Source organism: Gambusia affinis, linkage group LG20 (assembly GCF_019740435.1).
Source record: "Gambusia affinis linkage group LG20, SWU_Gaff_1.0, whole genome shotgun sequence".
Classification (NCBI taxonomy): domain Eukaryota; kingdom Metazoa; phylum Chordata; class Actinopteri; order Cyprinodontiformes; family Poeciliidae; genus Gambusia; species Gambusia affinis.
Window position 1 is genome coordinate 8,563,435 of NC_057887.1, and position 23,565 is coordinate 8,586,999.

Below are 23,565 nucleotides of genomic sequence, written 5' to 3' on the forward strand. Positions count from 1 at the left end.
GTGTAGGGATCCACAGATATCCCGGAGGTTGAACCTCCATCTAGGTCACTGATCCTTCATGGAGGTTGCACTTCATGTTGAGGATGGGTACTTATCCTCGACAATCCACTGAATAGTTGCCTGGTATCTCCACTTGACTTGATGTGAAGCCAATAGAAGCTTCCTCAACCTCCATCAAGTCTGAGTGCAACTGAAAACCAAATGCTTTGGTAACCGACTGATAAGTCCTTCATTTTATTTGTAAGGCCACTGCCTACGCCCCCTGGTGCCTAATCTAGAGATAGCAGCTCCTTGGAAATATAATCATCTACATACTTGATTAGTTTCCACAGGGGCCGACTGTGCCAAAATCAAACCAATTCTCCTGGAAACTTAACTTTTTTTTTCAGAAAAGTGTATGCCAGTTGATTTTTCTCAACAAAAAAAAAAAAACAAAAAAAACAAAGAAGGCGTAAAATGACGTAATGATTCCCTTTCATATGGATGCGATCTACTCATTCAGAAAAGGTTCGGGAGAAACAATGTCAAATAATTCAGCTTATTGCGGCAATGACTTGGATTATATCTCTTTAATGGAACCTCAATAACCTTACACTAACAGGACTGAAATAGTTTGTGAGACCAGGGAAAGTATACTCCAATGTTCTGACAGTGAATGGCATCCTGGCTGCACATGAAAAAAAACAAAAAAACAGTTTCCTTTTTTTTTTTTCCTTTTCCTTTCCACTTGTTTTCAGCCTACCACTGTTGACCATAAGTCACAGGCAGTGGAACCTCTCCAGAAACATTTATGGTGGAGTGTTGTCTCCCCTGCAGCCAGGCTCTGGCTCTCGTTCATAAGTCTGACTCTTAAGTGGCCAAAAGCGTTGGGAGTAACATATGCACGTCCCGTTTTAAGGTGGATTTTCGCTTCATACTTGGGTATTAGAGTAAAATAAACCTCATGTTTCATTTGGGAACACCTGTTTACGAGACGGTAGACAGCAACGCTCGCACGTCTGTCGCCAACACATTCCTGTCCGCGTCGATGAAAGTTTAGGGGGGAAATTCGGGTGACGAATGCGTCCTCTCCTGAGACTGTCGGAGTTCTGGTGCAGAAGTGTGATGTTAGTGCCGTTCTCCTGTGCGAGGCACAGAAATGGATGATAAATAGCGAAATCTCTCGGCTGGCATGTTTAATTATCTCCACTTCAGTCACACGAAACCCCCTCGAACCACGGTTTATTTACATTATAAATCTGAGCACTTGTAAATGCGGCTGTCGATTTGTATGTCCTTTGTTGTCAAGGCACCCCAGGCTGAAACAAATGTCTTTGGTTTCAAAGTCAACAGTGTGTTTCAGCTATCTGTGATTAGGCGGCTCAGCTCGACTCGACTCGACTCGGCTCCGCAGTCAGGACTAGGCAACGCTTTGGAGAAAGAGCAGACTGTATGGCAGCTGCTGTGCTTTCTTAGGCACAGTTATTGATAACCTGTCAGTACGCTCAGCACTAAGCAGTGCAGCTTGACTTCAGCGTTGCCTTCGCCAAGAAAATAAGACATAAAACCTGCATGTATGGGTGAGATTAAGCCTGTCACCTGGTTGAAATATGAGCTTGTTTTATCAGCTTGCAGGCAGCACCGAAGTGATCAGAAAGAAGGGTTCAGTTTTCAGGGTTTGGCTCGAGGACATGTGGGAGTACAGGGCGAAACAAATTTATTGTTATCTTTGTCAACCGAACTGTAAAACTCGAGTTCTGCATCTTGAAGTTATTGTTAAGATTTCTTAAGGTAAGATTCTGCTGGAACAACAAGAATTTATTTTTTTGCTCACAGAAGAAAACTTTCTTGGTTTCTATTTGTATAAATCAGAGCATTTGTATAACCCCCCCCCATGCCACATCAAGCAGGGGCAGACAATACAACAATATTAGATTCTGAGTCACTAGAATGTCCTGACAATTAGCCAAAGATGGGAGATTGTATCATCGTCCATAAGACAGACATCTATGCTTCTACATACACAAATCATCTTTGTGTTCCTCTTTCCCCCTCAACTTAATAGACCTGACATAGTAGGACTAAAGGCAGGTGTTAGCTGCCTGGCAAAAGCTAGTCAAGAGCTACGCAGCTAACAGCTGACTAAGTGTCTACTAGCAAAAGCTAGTCAGCTAACAGCTGACTTAAGTTTTAACCCAAATAGTTTCCCTGTTTCATTTGTTGCCAGCTTAGACAACCGCCACCATAGCCAGTGGCGTGCTATTATTCAACTGAAGAGCCACAATAACAATAGAGTCCTAACACGGATTGAAAGCAGATGTCTAATAAAGTCACGTTACTGACTGAACCAAGGCAGCTTCCTCTAGAAGTTCACGAGAAGAGGCTCGTAACGCCACGACATTCTGAATGCTGGGAGCATTGTGGACGTTGTTGATCCTGGCAGATATAATGTAAAAGTATTTCTCTGTTTGTTTAGAAAAAAAAAATTATTTAAGCAGTAAATGGAGTGAGTGAGCCAGTGAGCCAACAATGTTCTTTCTGTGTGCCTGACAAAATAAAGTGGTGTAAAAAGGTTTTATTGTAGACTATTATAACATAATCTTTACTTTTACAGATTGTAAAAGAGTCATCTGTTTAACAGTGTTCTGTGCTCAGCTCTCAGCATGTGCTTCACATAGAAAAATTATAGGTGGGACACCACTTCCAACCTCCATTTGCTTTGTCATCAATGGTCTTTCATTCCTCGTGGCTTCCCATCAACACGCCTAAGTTAATTTAGAACGGGATTCGCCAGTTTCTGTAGAACTTGACCTTTGGATTTACGCATCTAAAGGTTGCAGGCCGCTGAGCCTCAAGAACTGGGTCATGAAACGTCTGCCATAAAGAGGTATAAAATACCAATGTATTATTTTAGATAAGCTGTTTAAGACGTCTGGTTTAGTCCTTGTCACAAAGTAGCTGTTAGCTTCAGGGACCAGACTCAGCTGAGGTGGATTCATGCTAAATGAAGACCGTCATCTGCCGCTGGTAAGATATAAACTGCTCATGAACATGTTCCTGAACCTCGCTTCAAAAATCTCAAACTATCCCTTTGAGGAAGGAAAAGGAAAAAAAATGCAGAACAAAATTAGCTCCCTACAACATTTACGTTGCATTTTGTCACCTGGCTTTTACCAAAACACTTATGAACCAACCCATACAGCAATCAGGCGTGTGTAAAAAAAATAAAAAATTTTAAAAAATCCTTGGCAGTGGTTGTATCAGTTGCATGTTTTGATCAGCTTCCAGTCACTAATGCCTGCGTTTGCTCTGCGATGTAGCGAGCCACGGGGTCGTGACCCCTCCCTCTTGCGGTAAAGGAAAGCAGATGTCAGATGAAGGCAGGAGAAGGGGAACGTTACGTAACGGAGGTGCGCCGCAGCGATGGAGCGGGCGGTATGGCAGACGGGCGCCGAGAAAAGACGTTGCGCCGAAGCAGGTTCTATTCTGCACGGCTGTGGCCAGAGGAGAGCGAATTGAAACCACCTGAGCGAGATGATAAACAATTGGAGAGACGAACAGAACGTGATCAGGCGGAGCGGGAACATTTCATACTTGTGTGTCAGATCCAGGATCAGACCAGGAGACCCTCCAGATAACGGCCAGGAGGAAAAGCACACGCAGACAAAAGAGACGAAAGGAACGGACGCGAGCAGATCATACAGACGCAGAGGAGGCTCGTGTTTATGACCTAGAGTCCCACCTAGGCCACTACAGCGCGCACACACACCCACGCACGCACGCACACGGACACAGCAGGGAGAATCACACACGCATGCCGTGGACCACACACTGCCTAGCAGATCTGTTTAAAAGCCAGGAGCTGTGTTTATCTTTCCCTACATCCTGCTCACAGAAATATTTGCGAGAAAGCAGTGTTGTTTTGTATGCGTGTGTGTGGTTTTTTTATGCATATGTGGACATGCATAATACTGATAGGGTTCACAAGAACCTGGGTCAGTGGCGTGCACAGATATTTTGGGGGTCAGGTGCTCAAGTGGGGTTGGGGGGAGGGATTACCTTTTGCAACAAGTGGGATCATTAGTAGATTTTTCCTGCACAATTTTCAATGTATCACAGCAAAATTTACATCCTCACACAGAAAATACATACCTCTTGTCTTTGATTTTATCTTTCCTTTAAAAAAAATAGATTGTGCAAATAACTGATGTGAATGATTTGATGAATTTGAAACAGAATATACGACACGTACACCATACGCGCACTACAGGGCACTAGTCAGCTTATAAGCTTTTAATTCCAGAAATGCTACCTTCAGCCACACACTACACTGTTTAAAAAAATTTAAAAATGAAACAAATATTTTAACAGGGCACTTTTTTTTCCCCCAAAAAAAGTGAAAAGGGCAGATGCTCTAGCACCACCTAGTGACTATCTGTGCACTTCCTTGGCCGGGATACAGCTGATTTGGCTCAGAGTCGGTGCATGGAGATTTTTAGGAAATTAGGTTTTAGAATCTGCCTTCTGAGTTCATTTTAAACAATATAGTTCAGACAATACCCATACTGTATATTCAATTCACATCATCTTATTTGCTAAATTACCCTTTAATCAAGCTCTAAAAAATGTCCTGATGCCAAACAGGTTCACCTTAATGAGTAAAAACTGAGTCTCACACTTGGACTGAATGTTGTGATGGGTATTTTTAGCCTTGATATGTCACAGAATTGCACTATTACGATATCAAAAGAATGAAAAGCTATTCATGAACTGTTGCATCATGTTATACGACACCCTGCGATTGCAGACAGGCTCAAGTTCTTAACTTTCATTGTTGCGTTTAATGAATCTAATCAGTTCAAGCCAAGTGCTCTGGTAATATGGCTTTTATTTACCAGCTAAATGTAATGAGTTGCTGCAGCCTTAAAAGCGGTGCCAAGTAGAAGGAGAAGAAGGAAAAGGAAACAGTTGGAGCATTAATTCAGGAACGGGCTGAAATATTTTGCCCCTGCTGTTGGCCCTGAAGAAGAGGACACCTTTAACACAAGACGTATTTTTGCATCCAGCTGGTCTCTGAAGTTAGAACTCCAATCTGGCACATTTAGCTCTGAGACAGAAAACAAAGCACGAGGTGTTTCGGTTGTAGCACGGAAAACGAGTGAGACGTGATGATTGTTGTGCGCGGTGTCCATGCTAGACGTCGGCAGCAATAGAATAGCAGATAAAGCCATAGCAACAGGCTCACTAACTACAGTAATGAGGTGCAAATAGACGAACAACGTTTTACCGTCACTACAGTCACTACAAAATCCAGTGTTGGGTGGCTTCATTTTGCTCCAATTGAATTTTCCAATTTGGAAAATTGGAAACCTGGGAACTCTGGCTTCGTTTTAGCTTTGAACCCAGATGCCACTCAAAGAAAAAAAGAAGCATTTTGTCAAGTTCTGTGTGGAACTCAAGCCAAGATCCACTGGACACTCTTTTAGGTACAACCAGCATATCTTCCCTGAAAAGACAGTTATTGCTAAAATACAGTTTAATTCTACAGAAAACATCACCAGACGTTTGAAAAAGCACATTTAAGAAGAGCATATTTATTTGGAACTTTTAACAAAGAGGGTTATCAGAAGCAAACTTAGTTGAATGAAAAACAATTAAATCTATATCTCCCAGGGGTATAAATGTTTCTTGACTTATGCTGTCAAAGAATGCAGTCAGGATTGGCAAGAGACAACAAATGCAGTTGTCTCTTGCCAAACTGTCCACATTGACCTTTTGGACTATTGGAAAATAAACACAAACAGACATGACTAAGAAGTAGCAACAGCGTACCTGTCTACCCAAAACATCTCCTCTACAAGGGAAGGTACGAATGGACACCAATCTTCACCTGCTTGTCCTTACAGGACAAAGCTTTTCTGAAAAGAGGCTGGTGGCCATCTCCAGCGTTTTTAAGCTGTAGTGAATAGTCTTCTATAGCTGAGTGAATGGCTTTCAATCTGTGTTCATTGTGGTTATCAGTGGTGTGCACAGTACACTGTGGAGTTCAGTCAGGGATTTGGAATATTCACGAGGGATTTATTTAAAATCGGCTTGCATTTTTATTTTATAAAATTTTTTCTTGACGTTCACGTCCTACTTCTGACAAGCCGCCTTCAGGTTGACTAAACACAAGCTATTCTGAAACGGCTTCTTCTTTTGGTTTTTGCTCTGTCCCTCACTTGTCTCCTCACATCTCTTTCCCTCTTTCCTGTGCTCCTTCTGTTCTCCTTTCATCAGTGCTACAGTTAAGACTTCAGCAGAGGAGGACACGAGAGCAGCTGGCAGACCAGGGCATCATGCCTCGTGAGTAACTTTTTCCAACTCTGAGCTGCCTCGCACTCATGAACACATGCACACACACACACACCTTTCTGCCCCTGCGCTTCTTTGCCTCTAAATAGTAACGGAGAAAGAAGGAATAACTGTCGGGAACCTTTACCCCACATTCAACCTCAGCGACACTTCGCAGGTCATCCTGATGTATTCCGACTTGATACCTGACCAGAAGGCACACATAGGCTCTCTAGCGTGTTCTGGGTTGCCTCTGGAGTCTCCTCTTAGTAAGATGTGCCTGGAAAACCTCCAACGCGAGGCATGCAGTTTGCATCCTGATCAGACGGCTGAACCTTTTCACAGGAACAGCGGCTCCATTTCAAGACATGGCTGACGGAGCTCCTTAATCTCAGCCGTTTTCTATCTAAGACCTTGTTCTTTCGATTATAACCCATAACTCATGATCATAAGGGTAAGGATTGGTAGGTAGGTAATGTCCCAGGGAGGAGATGTGTTGGTTGACATGCGTCTTCAGTCTCACATGAAGTACCAGGACATCTTTGAAGTGGCAGACTGCAGTGGTGGTCTAGATAAAGATGTCCGGAGATTGAGCTTCAATTTCCAATACAGAGGATGTTCACTGACAAATCAAGCTACTCAGCTATTCTTGTAAAGTTTACCCAACATAGTCCACATTGGCCTTTTGGACTATTAGAAAATAAACACAAGCAGACATGACTAAGAAGTAGCAACAGCATACCTGTCTACCCAAAACATCTCCTCTACAAGGGAGAGGACCTGACTGTTTGGAACCTGACTGTTTAACCTTTGATTCGGGATGATCGGTTTGCCTTTCATCCGAAAGTTGAGGAACTAGGATGACCTTTGTCTTCATGGAATTGGTTGTGCAGTTTAGTTGGCAATATATACTTTTTAAACAAGCATTTGGTTCCATGGGTGTCTGCAAGCCATAGTCTCCTGTGAACATTGCGGCATATGCACCCAGGTGTGGAACAGCCCTGCTGACAGTCAGCACCTTATGAGTCTGAGGCTATTGTTGTCAACCAAATCGAAGGGGACTGCTCCCTCTAGGAGTCTCTTCCACAAACAAAGAAGTGAATGAATGTTGGTGTCCTGTTAGAGTGGAGCTTGGTATGGATAGACGGATTAGGGCCTTGTGTGCAGAAACTCAGGTGTTCCGCAAGTTGGTGTTATTGAAGAAAAATCTGAGCCAAAACCTTTTAGTTCTAGATTGGATGGTGAGCTCTTTTTGTATTTATGCTTAGGCAGTTTAAGTTTTGACCATCCATTGAATTACACTTCAGAAAACAGCTGATCTGGAAGCTGATCTCAAGTGATTCACACCAACACTAAAAGTAAGCCAACTTGTGAATTGGATTTGGTCAAGTTCTACATGCTGGTGGCCAGGCACTTGTGTTGCTAATGAGTATACAACTCTCTTACCCTTAAAATTTAATGGGAGGCACTTCTGCAATTTCCAAGTCAGGATAATCGTATACCTCAAATCTTTGGTACACATTGAAACTAAAAACTAGGCAAGTAGCATGAGTCTGAGCGAAACTGATGTTGTCAAAAGACATTCACCGTAGAATTAGGGGAGGTAAGTGATGTTGATGTTCATTGTCAGAATAACTGGTACCTTTAAGCAAAATTTATCAGGTGACAGCACTATTGATGGTTACAGATAAAGCAGGTGGATGTATTCATCCTGACAGGCAGGTCGGTGAGCGACCTCTGAGGAATGCTCTGGTAATGGAAGAATCTCTCTGCCTCAGAAGAGGCTGCAACCGTTAGGGGCTCAATTCAGAGAGCGGGAGAAAACCTGTTTACAGGGCCGCACTCCATCAAAGAGAAGGCAGGCCCGAGCATGACAGCGTGCAGAGAGAGCTGCCATTTACAAGGCGAAGGCTTTGTTCTTTTAATGTCACATGAGTCCCAGCTATGATGACATGCAGGCCTGCGTGCTCCGAGTATTCTCCTAAATCCTCGCAGTTCCTGCGATTTATGGGGCCTCGTAATCCTCAGATCAGTGAGACACTGCAGTGTTTGCAGGTATTCTGTTTAGTTTTGACTGCCAGCAGCCAGCCAAATAAAAACGTGTATTTTTCTTTAATATTCATGAGAAAGTAGGCGGAGACATGGCAAGCAGAAGTCAAGCCTCTTGAGTTGTCTCACGTTTTGTCGCGGCACAAACTTCATGGTACTTTTTCAAGCTAATGTAAAGAAGTATTTTATTTGTAAATGTTACCCTGAAGCAACACAATCTTGTATTTGCAAACATGGCAGAAGCGATGAGAAAGGCCAGTGCATTAGTCTTTTCTTTCCTCCCATACAGAATCAACAAGGTGACTGGGGGACATGCGTAGCAGACCAGGGATTTGTTGAATGATATCTCTGGCACCGTTTGCCATTTCACAGAGGCTCCAACCTCCAGATAAAGCCCTAGTAAGTGTGCGGGGGAACGGAATCCAGAGGTCCGGCTAGGCCCTATCAGTTTCTAGGAGTCTGTCACAGATAAGGCAACAAGGGGAAACGCAATTGGTCGACGGGAACCCGAGCTCTCTTTTAAAAAAAGAAATTTCAATTGGCTGTTTATCTCTCTCGGTTGCAGGGAATTGAGTTGGCGCTGTTTGTTTGTACTTTTTCTTTCACCCAGGCCATAGATTCCTTATCGCCCGTTCCTACAGAATTCTGTCAACGGCACCGAAAGTAAGACGTTTCGCAAGGCGACGGTGGTACGGTCCTCCTCCTGTTGCCGCTTCTGTAGATGTGAATCTTCAAACGCTGGCTGCCTCGGCCTAGCTGTGTTATTCCTGCTGGGGAAGATGGACACGGCACAGGGTCTGTGTATACATTACCCAGGGAACATCTGGTGTTTATTAGACTATTCAAGTATCCGCCCCAGCCTCTCAGGCCTGACCGGCGTGTGGCCTGCATAGAAGCACACTGTCTCCCTGCTGGCCTCAGGTCTGACTCCACACACACATCCAATCTAATATTTCCTCATAAAGATAATAGAGCCGTAGCTGGCTGCAGGTTTACGGTGCTTTTTCCTGCTTGTGCTTTAAGAGCCTGGTCTCCACGGAGGGGATGCTTTAAACCTGGATGGAGACACTTATTCACCCATCCAGCTTCCCTCTCGCTGTCATTCAGCGGGCATACGGTGCTGTGAAAACGTATTTGCCCCCTCGCAGATTTCTTCTGCTGCTGCTTTTGTTTGTCACCACTACATTTTTCAGATCACCCAAAAACATAAATAAATGATCACGGGAAAACCAGACCGTTTATGACACGTCTGATAAGCAGTGAGAAGTTCTAGAGGAATTTAGATCAACTCTTTGTTATAGAAATATTTTAACTCGGACACATTTAAGGGTTTACTGGAATTAACTGCCTGTTTGTTATATGCCATGCCACAACATCTCAGTCATATTTAATGAAAGACTTTGACTCCAACCTCTTCTTTTTGCTTTCGAGCTCAGTTTCTGAGGTGGACTTGCTCATGTGCTTTGGGTTTTCCAAGCTTAAGGTCACAAAAGACGATTGTTAATCATCTTTTATCCACTGCTTCACCTACTAATGTCATGAGAAATAGCATTCACATCAATTGTTTGGTCGTCAATGCCTACTGCAGACTTTGTTCTGTTTTAACCGTTCAACCTTTACAGCAGTCAGCTCTGTCAGCAGACGTGTGTTATAACTTACAGTATTTATACTATATGTATTTAGTGCATCGGTGGGAGTGTCAAAATCATTCAAACTCTGTAGGGCCACTTCCTTCCTACTAAAAACAAATATTTCAACTTTACACAGTTTGAGTTGTAGATTGTTGCTGGATGGTTAAGCTTTTTAATATTTTTTTACCGTTTTGATGATGCTTCCACACTTCTCACAGATCAATGAATTCAACGTCTTATAGTAGGAGAGCCTTGTCAAAGCCTAGGACCAACTGTCTCAAAATCTGCCAGAAGGTCGCCACATTTCAAGGAACATCCTACTACTCTGGGACTTCTGTACATCTTGCAAAGCAACTTCAATTATTATTTCTGCTTAAGTTTTTTAAGGTTTCTAGTTAAATTTTGCATGTTTGAATGCTGCTGCAGAGGCGAAGTTGGTAGTACTGTTGCAGCAAGAAGGTCCTGGGTTCGATTCCCGGCCCGGGGTCTTTCTGCATGGAGTTTGCATGTTCTCCCTGTGCATGCTGGGTTCTCTCCGGGTTCTCTGGCTTCCTCCCACAGTCCAAAAACATGACTGTCAGGTTAATTGGTCTCTCTAAATTCCCCCTAGGTGTGAGTGTGTGTGTGAATGGTTGTTTGTCTTGTATGTCTCTGTGTTGCCCTGCGACAGACTGGCGACCTGTCCAGGGTGAACCCGCCTCTCGCCCGGGACGCAGCTGGAGATGACACCAGCAACCCTCCTGACCCCATTAGGGACACAAGGTGAACATAAAATGGATGGATGGATGCTGCTGCTAATTTCTGAAAATGAAACTTGCAATACTGCTTCATTTGAGCTTATGTTTTATAGGAAATGTGTTGTTTTTCCTCCTTTCATGATTTAAATTGAATTCTAAATTTTTTTGAATTGTATTGCTTTTTTTTATACCTTTCACAAATTATTCCGCAATAGAGTGATCCTTTGCATTGTTTCCCTTTTCTCCAATTCATTCATATTTGTACGTGTCCACTTCCTTGTTGTCTCTACTTCTTTCATATCATTGATGCATCTTTTTACAATTTTCTCCATTTTTTTTTTTTTTATCGATACTTCTACCAAAATGGTCTGTCCTGACATATAATTGTTTCCCGTCAGAAAATGATAATAAGCGTCTCCTTCTGGTTTTAGATTTGAAATAATTCTCCATATATGTGTTGGATTAATTTCTGTCATTTTCCAGCATTGTATTTGTCGAAGGCAATGCAAAGCAGGTTTTATTGCATATCTCTTGTTTGTACAAGTCCCTAGAAAACTACCAGGAATTTGGGGGGACTTTCTCAATGGAGGTACTGTATATCTGTAATGACTCTGTCACAGAAATTTATTAATGTAGGCAATGTTTTTAATTTGGCCCTACACTGAATTGGCAATCAAGGTCATGTTCCTATTAAAATATAGGTCTGACTCTATAGCCATACCGCCGCTACCCTGAAATTTTTAGCTTGAATTTCCATTGCAAAAACCAATAAACTCTGCCTCTACAGCATTAAGCTGGAGGAAGACGCGATTAAGAACCTGGTGTAGTTTGCAAAAATTGACTTAACATCACATTTCTCGCAAGTTTGGTGCCACATAAATACACAAAATGTGATTTGAATGGTCATGTGGTGATTCAAAAATGTGGTGCTGTGTCATCAACATCCATACGACGCAATATGTTGTGTTACTCTATAATCATAACATGTTGTGATACTCCATTATCTGCATGTAAAGGTGGTTGTTTATCCGTCTGTCTGACACAGTAATATGGTAAAAGGAAGTTGTCCTCAAGTAGAGCTTTGAGGAACCTCAACTTTGTTTTCAGCTACTAGCCCGTAACCAAGATAATTTAGTCCTTAGTCAGAAATCTTGTACGTGACTTAGGGGGTTATATTAAAGCGTTTGTTTATTTACAAGTCAGAGTAAACCACCTCTTATTCAGTCTCCATAGAATACAGAAAAATTGGGGATTTTAGCTAATGTCGCTAACTTAGGAAAACGGTATTAGTTGCTGGAACCCAGATGTGGTTACCTCACACTCCACTCTCTGGAAACAAGCATACACCAACGCTTAGAGAAACAAGGATCCTGTGGAGAAAAGCCTGGAGTGTTGATCTCCTGGAAATTGTAAATGTCTGATCTGAGTGAGACATAAAGTACAATATTTGCTTTATCTGAAGTTTAATCATTCTTATCACACGCCATTCTTATTTTAGATGATTTTTTTTTCTCTTCCTTTCAAATAAAGCATTTCATACCTGATGAAGTTTTCATTAAACAGTAATATTCCACCTTAGATGTCCAGAAGCTCCATATCTTTCATTTCTTCTTGGCCCACAATACCGTCTCATCCCTCTGAAATCTCTAACTAAAATCACATTTGACCAAATAAGTGCGTTTGTTCTTTTATGCACTCAGATAATCAAACTGATTTAGTTTCTCAGCTCTCTGCTGGATAACCACTCAGCCTGGTGAATGCCGTAGATAGAACGGAGGCCATGCCAGGTTCTCGCTGGCCCTGATTATTTACCTTGGATTTAACACAGAGAGAGAGAAGGGAGTCTGTGGAAGGTTAAGAATCTCACCAACCTCAACCCTTTAATTACCACCTCTCCATTTATTTTCCTACCACTCAGTGTTTGAAGGACCCACATTAGAACTGGTCTGGCACAGGAACGTTGATTGTTGGGGAGAATCAAAGGAATGGACGTGTGGAGTTTGCAAATTGACAGTATGATGAGTGCATAAAATGACCTTTTCTTAAATATGTGAAATTATTTGTATATTGCGAAACATTTTCAGGATTCTGTTTCGCATTTTGCAGTATACTACAATGCTTATTAAATTTATCATCCTGATTTCAAAAATGATGACATAAAAATCAGGAAAACTTTTTTTTCTTCCATATTTCATGACTAAAATTTAGTTGGAAGATAAATATGTTAGGTGTGTGTGAATGGTTGTGTGTCCTGTGTGTCTTTGTGTTGCCCTGCGACAGACTGGCGACCTGTCCAGGGTGAACCCCGCCTCTCGCCTGGAACGTAGCTGGAGATTGGAACCAGCAACCCTCCCGACCCCATTAGGGACAAAGGGTGAACAGAAAATGGATGGATGGATGGATAAATATGTTAGATGGAGAAGAAATGCAATAACCTGACTGCATAAGTGTTCATGTCGAACAGAAACTTTGTTAATGCACATTTTGACTTAATTTCAGCATTTCACAATATCTTCCCACTCTGCTAAAGCTAAAGTTCCCGAAGCCTTTTGAGGTGAGAGAACATCTCTTGTCCACTCCCCTTTGCAGGCAACCCCACAAATTTGCTGTCAGATTTACTTCTGAACTTTGACTAGGTCAATCAATATGCTGATTTGGATTTATTATTTATTGCTCTTATTAGGAACTGTTTCTGACATCCTCTTTGTAGCCTCATTGAGCAGTTTCTGCCTTTTCTTCCTCCTGCATCAGTACTGTCGCTACTCTCCCATATTTTCTTAAATCATTGGTGACTTTTTTGTACTTTAGCTCAAAGGAGGCGCTGAGGTTCCCAGATCAGACATATGCCTCGCCTTGACTGCTCCTATCCTTGAACGCCAAACCAAACCAGACTGTAGACAAACAGGAGGAATAGACTGGACTTTGTGATGAGAAACTCTTACTTTGGGTGTAAAAAAAAAAAAAAAGAAAAGAAAAGTCAATGAAAGGCTGGTTTGTGGGTCTTCTCATTCACAGCCATAGATGGACTGGTCAACCAAACTTCCATCATGTGCTTAGCAATTCTGCGAGAATAAAGAGGTGAATATCATCTTGCTCCTGCTAAAGTAGAAGGTAAAAAAATAAATAAAAATAAATCCTCTTGTCCAACACTACAGAGCAAACTTTCCAAAGGAGTCTCAAAGCATGAACACTGCCCAGTCGGTAACTCCAGAGGTTTCGTCTCAGGCGTCCATGATATGAAGAAGACAGTGGAAGACAGTGGAAGTGGAATCATTATTTTTATGTTCATTCATATGCTCTCGATCTCTTACTCTGCGTCATCTTGATCTCGCCTTCGACAGCTCCTCTCTGGAAACTCTGGGGAGATTAAAGCAAATTAAGGTTGCTGAGGAAATGACTAAGAAGTGGCCCTTGGGCATAGGCCCCCACAGCAGGCCGAAATAAATATTATACCTTTAGTCGAGGAAGGCAGTGCTGTGGGATCTAGCATATGAGCTAACTTATGATGTTTCTGACTCCACAGTTGGGTGTCGGGCAGCTTTCGAGTTCATCTCCCTTTGGTGAAAGACCTACGTCGGACCAACGGCGTACTGCTGTCGGTGTACAGACTACAAGATAGGAGCAGGTTTTAGAAGCACATTAGATTAACTATAAACCATATAAGAACGAGATCTTTTATTTTCCTTTGATGCTGTATTAGATGAGTGACATAATCTGTTGTAGCTCTTGGGTAAAATATTCAAAAGATTCACCTAGTAGTGCATCCTTTAGTGGTTTCACCCATTTCTGTTTCCTTCCCTATTTTTAGGAAAGAGAAAACTGTTCAAAGCAGGGACTATTTCCGGTTCGGATTAAATCTGCAGTATTTGCAGATTCACCTGTAGATATTAAGTTTCTGTATTTGTGCTAAGATGGCTTCCACTTGTTTATCAATTCACATTGAGGTATATTTGTGTTTGAACTATTAAGATAGGCAGCCTTAGGGAAAAGACACCATCTGTAAATTTGAATGGCATCACCACTGAGTTTTGTCCAGAACCTTGAGTCTTAGTCATCACATTGCTTGGCTCTGGTCTCCTAACACCACAGCATGTTGCATAAAGGAGCCAAAGTGCTGCAGCCAGCTGGAGGACAGTGGAGGAGGAGGAGGAGAGCTGCCTTTACTAAGACAGGGAGCAGCTGTATTTGCTTCCTGTCTTTTTCTGAAGAAGTGTCCTCAAACTTGAGTGTGTACTTGTGCGGACATACCTGCGTGTGTGTTCACGCACGGCCTCGGCCGAACCTCAGCTTTCTCTGGTTCCAGAAATGCACCTACAAAAGACACATGACGGAGACGGGCTGCTGCGCCTGCAAGCGTGAACCTTTCACCCAAAAGCTCTCTGTCTTTGTACCCAACACTCCCACCGATTGGTTTGACCTCTGACCAGCAGTTTTAGAAACGGCGCGAGCTCTAAGCCGGTCGCTTAAAAAGCGGAAGTGTCAGCAGCGTGCCGGTTTCCTGTAATTCTGCCAACTCAATCTCCCGGTGACATGAAAATTACGTTAAACAGTCACAGAGACAGGGACAACAGTGTGTCTGAGTGCTGAGAGTTAAACGTGAACAGGTGGGAGGAAATAGCCCTAAGTACAATGCTGTGTACTGAGCAGTGTATTCGGCTTTTGTGTGTAAGGGTGTGTGTCTACTACAAGGTCATTGAGTTGCACAGAATGAGCCTTGTACTGTGACTGAAACCAGGGTCTGTTCCAGCCTGTCACATGTTTGGATACAAAAAGACAATCTTGTACCCCTTTACACAGGCACACACACGCACACACACCCACGCCTACCCACGCACACACACACAAACACATATACAGGATAACCTGTACCATTTCTCTCCTTCTGGCTTTGTGCCTTCAGCTCTGTCCAATAGCTGCTGCCAGCTCCAATCAAAGCTCTGCTCCTTATCGGATGGGCCAATCGGCTTCATGGCAGAACCTAAGTAGGTTGTGTTGATCCCACATCCGTGCAATGTAACACCTCGAGTCTGAGTGTGGTAGTAGGTGTCAGTGACAGACTTAAAACAGCCAGATATGCTGGTTGTAATGTAGAATGATTAGCATACTGAGCCCCTGTCCTGGAAGACCGTACATCCATTTGGTTTTCCCTAAAATCTACTCTGGATTACATGCCTGAGGAAAATATTGGCTGTGCCACAATTCTTATTTTACACCCAAATCATTAACATCCTAAGGTAACTGTTATACTCTTACTTTGCTGGGGTATTTTAAGACAACAGGGTTGGGGTATGGATTGTACCCACAGCATGCTGGGTTAGGGTTTCAACCCAAAATCTGTTTTGAAGGTTGTAACTTTAAGGGTACCAAAGAGCGGCTTGTTAAGACTAACCAGCAACCAGGAAATTAAAGCAATACATATTTGCTCCATCAGTCCGCGCTCTCCCCCTGGCAACCCCCATCTACATATGAAACCTATTGGTGATTGGTCAGAATTTCTTGAGTGTGTTTGTTTATATAAATACAGTTGGCCCTCAGTCTGACTATGCTGGGCCCTTAATGTGGCAACGTGCCGCCAACTGCCATCGTTGTACACTTCAGTCAGTTACTTGAAAGAAATTTCCTACACTTTTCCTTAACCTAAAAGACGTTTGCACAGGGAGGACATAAAATGTGCACGCAGAACATTGCTGAAAACCGCTCGTATTACATTTAATACGTCTATTTTTAAGCCAGAATGTTTACTGTTATGGTTCATAAATGTATAAAAAGCTTCAAAACAATACTTAAAACAAGACAACCTTTGACTTTTCTCCAGATGCCAGATTTACAGCTTATGTAAGAGTAATTGTATCATTTAAGTACAATGGAAGCAGTTTTGACAAAATCTCAGTAGACGCCTTTGTACAACTGTCATTTCAGCTTCTATTGTGCTGTATAGCAGCATAAAGAACAAATAAACATTCTGCCATAATTACTTTGTGACAAGTACACTCCCCTCAGCCCCTGGAGGCCCTTTAGCTCTTCACCTGTTCATAGTTGGACTGAAATTAACTGGCTCTCCTCTCATTATTGAAGCCGTTGCCAGTAGAGTTGATCTAGTTTCCGGCTCACTTGACAGAGAAAACAAATGTTCAGAGTTAGACAAATTTTATAGCTCAGATCTGTGGAGTATCCCTGTGGTCCCTCTCACTTCTGATAATGTGGTTGTTTACAATTAGATCTGATCCCAGAGTCACGCAATTTCTCTTCTCCCTGGCGAGTTAGTGCCAGCATTGTTTAAACCCCAACCGAGAACGTTGTGTCATGGATGCAGACGTAATCTTCATGTGCTAACTGATCACTCTCTTTTTGTTCCTCCCACAGTGAACCATGGCAAGTTCCCCAAGCAGGAGGACTCGTATGCCTTTGAGGAGGACAGCAGCAGCGAGAGTCTGTCTCCGGAGCAGAACCACAGTGACGAGTCACAGGGCTCAGCCTGCCCTTCATCTGACGCCGTCGGCAGTACGGCCTCCTCCTCCTCCTCACCTGCGCTGACCAGCCCACGACAGGTACAACCCAACGCTTTGCCTGTCTTTTTTCTGTCCTGGTACCTTCTCACTTCCGTGCCTCTACTGCCCTCCTGTGGTGGCAGAGTGAAGTCCACTTCCCTAACTGTGAAACTGGACTATGCCGACAATTGTAACAGGGAGTAAGAAATGCAGCTGATTAGGATGCTTTATGTCAAGGAGTTAAACTTGCGGGATGCGCATTCAGTTCTCAATACTTTAGCAATGCTTGCGTAGAAGCGAAGATGTATTAAAAACAGGTGCTTACTAGTGACCTTTTTCCCAAAATATATATTAGTGTCATTAGTTCTGCCCAGTAGATTTCTGCTGCTTGTCTTTTCCCCCACACTTAATTCCTGTTTCCTAAATACTCAATAAAAGCCCGACTGATTATTCCACACGTATAAACGTCTTTGATGAAATATGAATGAATGATTTCTAAGTTTATCTTAGTCCCATGTCGAGCTTTATGTATTTCCTACAAAAAATGGTTCATGGATGTATTTTATTGATCCAAAGAGTAGAGCTGCACAATATGTCAAATCACATTTATCACTGCAAAATCAATACATATAGATGGGTTTGGTATTTTCACAGGGTAGTGCAACCAGAGGCCCACCAGACCAAAGCCAGGAAGAAGGCCTGTCTTCCCCTAACGCCAACCAGGTAGCTCCACCAATACCGGTTCCTGCAATAGTCAAGGTTAGGAATCTTTGAATCTTGTTGCCATCTTCTTTTTGACGTACCAACCGACCAGCTTAGCTTCCCTCTTTTGAACAGTCCAAGACGTCGGACAAGAACCGACATAAGAAGCCCAAAGATGTGAAGCCAAAAGTAAAGAAGCTCAAGTACCACCAGTACATTCCTCCAGACCAAAAGGTGGAGAAGTCTCCTCCGCCCATGGACTCGGCCTACGCCCGACTCCTGCAGCAGCAGCAGCTGTTCCTGCAGCTTCAGATCCTCAGCCAGCAGAAACATACTCACACACATTCACAGATACAGCAGCCACAGCAGCAACACATACACTCCATGCAGGCCCATGCCCAGCAGAGACAGCCCACCTTCAGCTACCAGCCTCAGCTGCCAGCCAGCGCCCAGAAGTAAGTCACTCCACTTCCAAAACGGACCTCTAGATTGGAGATGATGTCCAATAGAGACTAGCTGCAGAAGACCGGCTATTTTGTTGTTCATAAGGTAGCCTTACGTTTTCCCCAGAGATTAATCTATTTCAATGTTCCGTTTCCAGGGGCAACAGTGAGCAGGTACCATCTTGCGCCTCTAGTGGTCCTGCCAGCAACTCAAACAGCAACTCCTCTTCTCCTGTCAAGAACACATTTCCCAATCAAAACAACGTTTCGCCTGTCAAAGTTGGTCCACTACCTGCTAATCTGGACGACCTTAAAGTAAGTCTTATTGGCAGTTAAAAGTCAAAATTAAAAATGTTATAGCTTAAAGCTGCAGTATGTGACTTTTACAAGAATATGTTTTTTTACATATTTGTTAAAACTGTCACCATGTCGTGACAGTACAGTGTGAAAAGATGGAGCTCCTCCACCTCCTTCCAGTGCTGCTATTGCTATATGCAAACAATGCACCGCTGCTGGTCAAAAACCACCAATCAGAGTCAGCAGGAGTGTCTTAGCATTGTCACTCATGCTCGTGTATGTGCTGTTAAATGTGCTAATGGTGGAGGAACAACTTACTGTAATAGGAAAACTGTTTATCCACCGTCATCGCTGGCCATTCTAACTAGCCTGAGCTTTGTTATTTTACAGTCAGGACATAGTAATAGCTTTATATGTAAAAAATAATAATAATAATTAAATACTTTTTAAATAAAAAAGTTACATTATTCTGTATGTATATTGTTTCTATATTTTGTCCTGTAAGGTTTCCGAGCTCAGGCAACACTTGCGCATTCGCGGCATGCCTGTTTCAGGGACCAAACAAGCCCTCATCGAACGACTCCGACCCTTTAAGGACTCCATCGTGGACTCCTCACCGTCAGGGTCCTCCGACATCACAACTTTAACTTTTCCGGTCACACCCACTGGCTCCCTGTCTTCCTACCAGTCCCCATCTTCCTCCAGCAATCTGTCGCAGGGAGGATACTTTCCCTTCCCAAGTACCTCTTCCACGCCGCCCATCTCTCCGGCCTCCTCTGATCTGTCCCTCAGCGGCTCCCTCCCGGACAGCTTCAGCGACGTGCCAATGTCCTCTCCAAACCAGTTCAACCTGCAGCCGTCCCCAACCCAAACTGCCATAGAGGATGGCCTGGGTGCAGGACGAGGAGGCGCCAGGGCGTGTGGAGGGAACCAGAGAGCAGGAGAGGACGAAAGGAGTGATGGAAGTCTGGAAGCCGAAAAAGATAAGATGCTGGTGGAGAAGCAGAGGGTCATCGAGGAGCTGACGTGGAAATTGCACCAGGAGCAAAGACAGGTGAGGAACTCCCGAATGAGACGTTGTACTTTACCAATACCAACATTAGTCGGTCACTCTTTAACCAATCCACCTCTGATCATTCTTGTTAGGTTGAAGAACTGAAAATGCAACTTCACAAGAGGAAACGCTGCTATGGAGCGACTGAGGACGCCATCCCTCCACTGTCTCACCCCTCAATGCTGCACCAACAGCAGGCCACACCTATGATGGGCCAGCATTTTCTGGGGGTGACAATCAAGCAAGAGCCCATGTCCTTGTCGTCTAGTTGTCCCCTGTCTTCCTCCAAGCAGCTCAAGAGCCCTCCTGGCAGCTGCATGGACAATATGGGGTGCTGCAACAATCCCATACCAAATCTGGGCGGTGGTCCTGGTGGGCCACAATGCATGGACACAGACCCTTCCTCTGCCAGCCCCGCCACCATGTCAGCCTTTCTGAGTCCCCAGTGTTCTCCGCAAGATTCTCCTGTCGGAAAACCCACCAGCAGCTCCCAGCCTCCGTCGCCTAACAGCCCCTACCTGCTGTCTCCTCTGCTGGGGAGAGACAGCTGTGGAGGTCACAACATGCAGGTACAAAGTCATAAAATTAGAGAGGCTCAGTTTTTTTGTTTGTTCTTTTAGGACACGCAGAGGATCAACTAACTTCAGAGGTTTAAACCCTTAGAAACATGTCAGAAACTACAAAAGAGTTGCGTTCAGGTCGATGTTCTCCTGCCAGCAGGAAAAAAAACAAAACGCTCTAAACATAAAGCTGGTACTCAAAGCACAATCATGAATCAGAATGGCTCATTCAGTGATCGGCATGAAAAAAATCCTTCGCAAAACTTGAGTGCTGCTGTTCACAGAGCCTCTTCATCCAATCTGAATGAACTTGAGCAAGGTTGCAACGAACATGTAGCGACAATTTCAGTCTCTTAGTTTGAAAAAGCTGGTCTAAACATTTACCACGAACTTCAGAAACAACTGTGGAATGGTTGAAAAGTGACTCCACAGCGGACGTTACGGGGGAGCTAAAGAGAAGCAAAGAGATCTTTATCTGTAAAACATTTTACAAACCATGTATAATCTTCCTTATTTCTATCATATGAAAAACTCCAAAATTCTTGGAAGTTTGTCGGAAGATGACAAAATCTGGAAAGTGATACTTTTTAAACTTCAACAAACGGTTTGACAGAGTAGTTGTTTCCTTTTATGAGCCTTTCTTCTATGTACTCTAAAGCTTTGATTGATCTAATTGATTGACGTTGCATCCTGCCTGCTGCAGGTGCAGCAGAGGACTGGTAGCCAGCCGTTAAACTGCTCTTATCCTTCGGACCAAAGAAGCCTTCAGGCCGCATTTCCCAGCTCACCTGACTGTGGTCTTAACCACAGCGGCCCCATCAAGGCCGAGAGTCAGAATATGCAACCGAAGGTAAACGTGTGAAAGATCTGAATGTTTGCCTTGTTGTAACATTGGTCAGGTTGTGTTATCCAACTGAATCACCTCCCATCCATCCCGTTTCCTCCTTCTCTTTGTTCGTTTCTGATCTGTCTCTGAATTGTCTCTTTGGTATGAGGCTCATTGTCCCTCTTCTCGTATCTGTTACATGTCATCACACTCTTTTACGCGAGTAAACCCCATTTGAAACGCCAATTAATCTTTATATAACAACTGTGATGAGGCTACTCAGAGGTGGAGTCCTAATTTCTGGTGTTTCTTCTGCATCTCTAACTTCGTGAGCTCCCCTACCACATGCTAATGACACTTTTCACTTATTTCTCATATAGATGTCAGCATTGCCATCTTCCCGGCATGTTGGCCAAAAGTGCCAGGTCTCCCCCCCTGCCTTCAGTAGCTCAGATTCAGATGCATCTGACTTAAGACAGCCCCCATGCTATGAGGATGCAGTGAAGCAGGTAAACTCGATTCTATGCTAAAAACAAAATTTAGTGGAGTTTGCTGGCCAGGGAATTCATTTCAACTTGTGCGGTTCCAATTCCAGTTTTCTTCTCTCTTTTCTTGTTTTTGTGTCCCAGACAATCCATCACTTTTGTCTCACCTGTTTGTCCCAATCATTGCTTCTGTCCCTGCATGAACATTCAAAACCCTCCTGAGAAGTCTTAAACAGATTTTTTTTTTTTTTTTACTAAAGATTGAGTTTGCAAAGTTGCCAGGAAACATGCATGTTTTTGTGTAGATTCTCTTTAGTTGTCTTATCAAAAATACTAAATAATATAAAATCCAGATTAAAAAAAAAAATTAAAATAATAAAGTCTTACTTATTTACACTCATGGGTAACATTCAGTGAGTGCCAAAGAAAATAAATGGAGCTTCTGGATTGGCTGCTTTGAAAACTCCAGCCAAGAGCATGTGAAGTAACATCACACCCAGGGAATTCAGCTTCCCAAGATGCATTGTATTTAAAATATTTTAGATGAGCTCTCTGTAAAAATCCACAAATAATTTGGAGTTTCGCTCCACAGACGTCAGATACAGATCTGCAAATAGGAAGTCCAATACCCAGGGCACTGAAATATATGGATATATGTCCCTACAACATTTGGGATATTTATTTTACTTGCACTAGATTCACTAAATACTGGCAACCTCTCCAGGGTGTACCCAGCCTCTTGCCTGTGGAAAAAAGCACCAGCACCAAACACTAGTAGACCAGGGATCTTCAAACCCAGTCGCCAACGGCCGGTGCCATGTAATTGTTTTTACTAATGTCCCTTGTCAAACGCACCTGAATCAAATGGAAGATTTACCTCCTTTGTATCCAGGCAAGTTCTCCAAAGACCTGCTCATGACCTGATTATTTGACACAGACCAGTCCTTGAGCACTGGATTTGAAGACTCCAGTACTACATCATCTGTTACCAGTAGCATGCTTCACAAAGAGACATTGTTTAATGCCAGAATTTCCAGAGGAAATCATCAGAACCTGCTTCTAGAATTTATTTTGACTTGTACTGAGGTCCAGTTTACAACCATTTTCATTAGGGATTCTCACAAATATCAACCAGAAGGACATATCAGTTGGTTGAAAATATCGGCCCAGTTTTACTTAAACCAGTGCTTCTCAATTCCAGTCCTCAGGCCCCCCTGCTCTCCATGTCTTAGATGTGCCTCTACACCAGAACAGCTGATTCAAATGATTGCATGACGTCTTCTGCAGCCACCAAGTACTGCAGGAGCCTGTTAATCACCCAAAGATTCAATCCAAGTGTGTGGCAGAAGGGAAACATCTAGACCAGGGGTGTCAAACTCCAGTCCTTGAGGGCCGCAGTCCTGCAACTTTTAGATGTGCCTCTGCTGCACCACACCTGAATAGAATAATTAAAGCTCTGGAGAACTGATCTACACAAGGTGGAGGTAATTAAGCCGTTTCATTCCAGTGTTTTGTACCTGTGGCACATCTAAAAACTGCAGGACAGCGTCCCTCGAGGACTGGAGTTTGAGACCACTGATCTAGAACATGCAGGGCAGGGGGGCCCGAGGACGGGAATTGAGAAACACTGACTTAAACCGATATCAATAAGTTGAAAAATTGCTAAAGATTGGTTGATATTGATGTTGATACCGATATATCATGCTTCCCCTCTGAAGGTTTAAGGGACTTCTGGAGCTTATAATGGGAAGTTATTGAATGCAATCCTGTCAAAGTTGAGCGATTTAAACCGCTGATTGATAAGAATTTCTCTCTATTGCACTTTCAGCAACTGACCAGGAGTCAGCAGATGGATGAACTGCTGGACGTGCTCATAGAAAGCGGAGGTAAGCAGAATATCTGCTTAGCTTTTAGAAAGCCCCAAAGTTATTCCTGGGAGTAAAAACACCTTGTAAATCTGACGTAAAACACGAGAAAAATA

General features: G+C 43.2%; 1 protein-coding gene across 13 annotated transcripts in view; it reads left to right on the forward strand.

Moving 5' to 3' along the window:
• myocd (myocardin) overlaps positions 1-23,565 on the forward strand; it is a 95,250-nt gene that overhangs the window by 48,125 nt on the left and 23,560 nt on the right. For 8 of the 13 annotated variants that reach the window (XR_006369294.1, XM_044102474.1, XM_044102472.1 and 5 more), the window contains 10 exons: positions 6,259-6,324; positions 17,093-17,277; positions 17,872-17,976; positions 18,055-18,374; positions 18,521-18,677; positions 19,165-19,713; positions 19,806-20,282; positions 20,977-21,123; positions 21,480-21,608; positions 23,413-23,470. Coding sequence is in view for 12 of the 13 variants with exons in the window: in XM_044102474.1 (XP_043958409.1) it covers positions 6,259-6,324; positions 17,093-17,277; positions 17,872-17,976; positions 18,055-18,374; positions 18,521-18,677; positions 19,165-19,713; positions 19,806-20,282; positions 20,977-21,123; positions 21,480-21,608; positions 23,413-23,470 (2,193 nt within the window). In the remaining variant the exon portion in view is untranslated. The remainder of the gene's footprint in view (positions 1-6,258; positions 6,325-17,092; positions 17,278-17,871; positions 17,977-18,054; positions 18,375-18,520; positions 18,678-19,164; positions 19,714-19,805; positions 20,283-20,976; positions 21,124-21,479; positions 21,609-23,412; positions 23,471-23,565) is intronic. The other 5 variants (XM_044102480.1, XM_044102483.1, XM_044102476.1 and 2 more) reach the window with 3 other exon arrangements.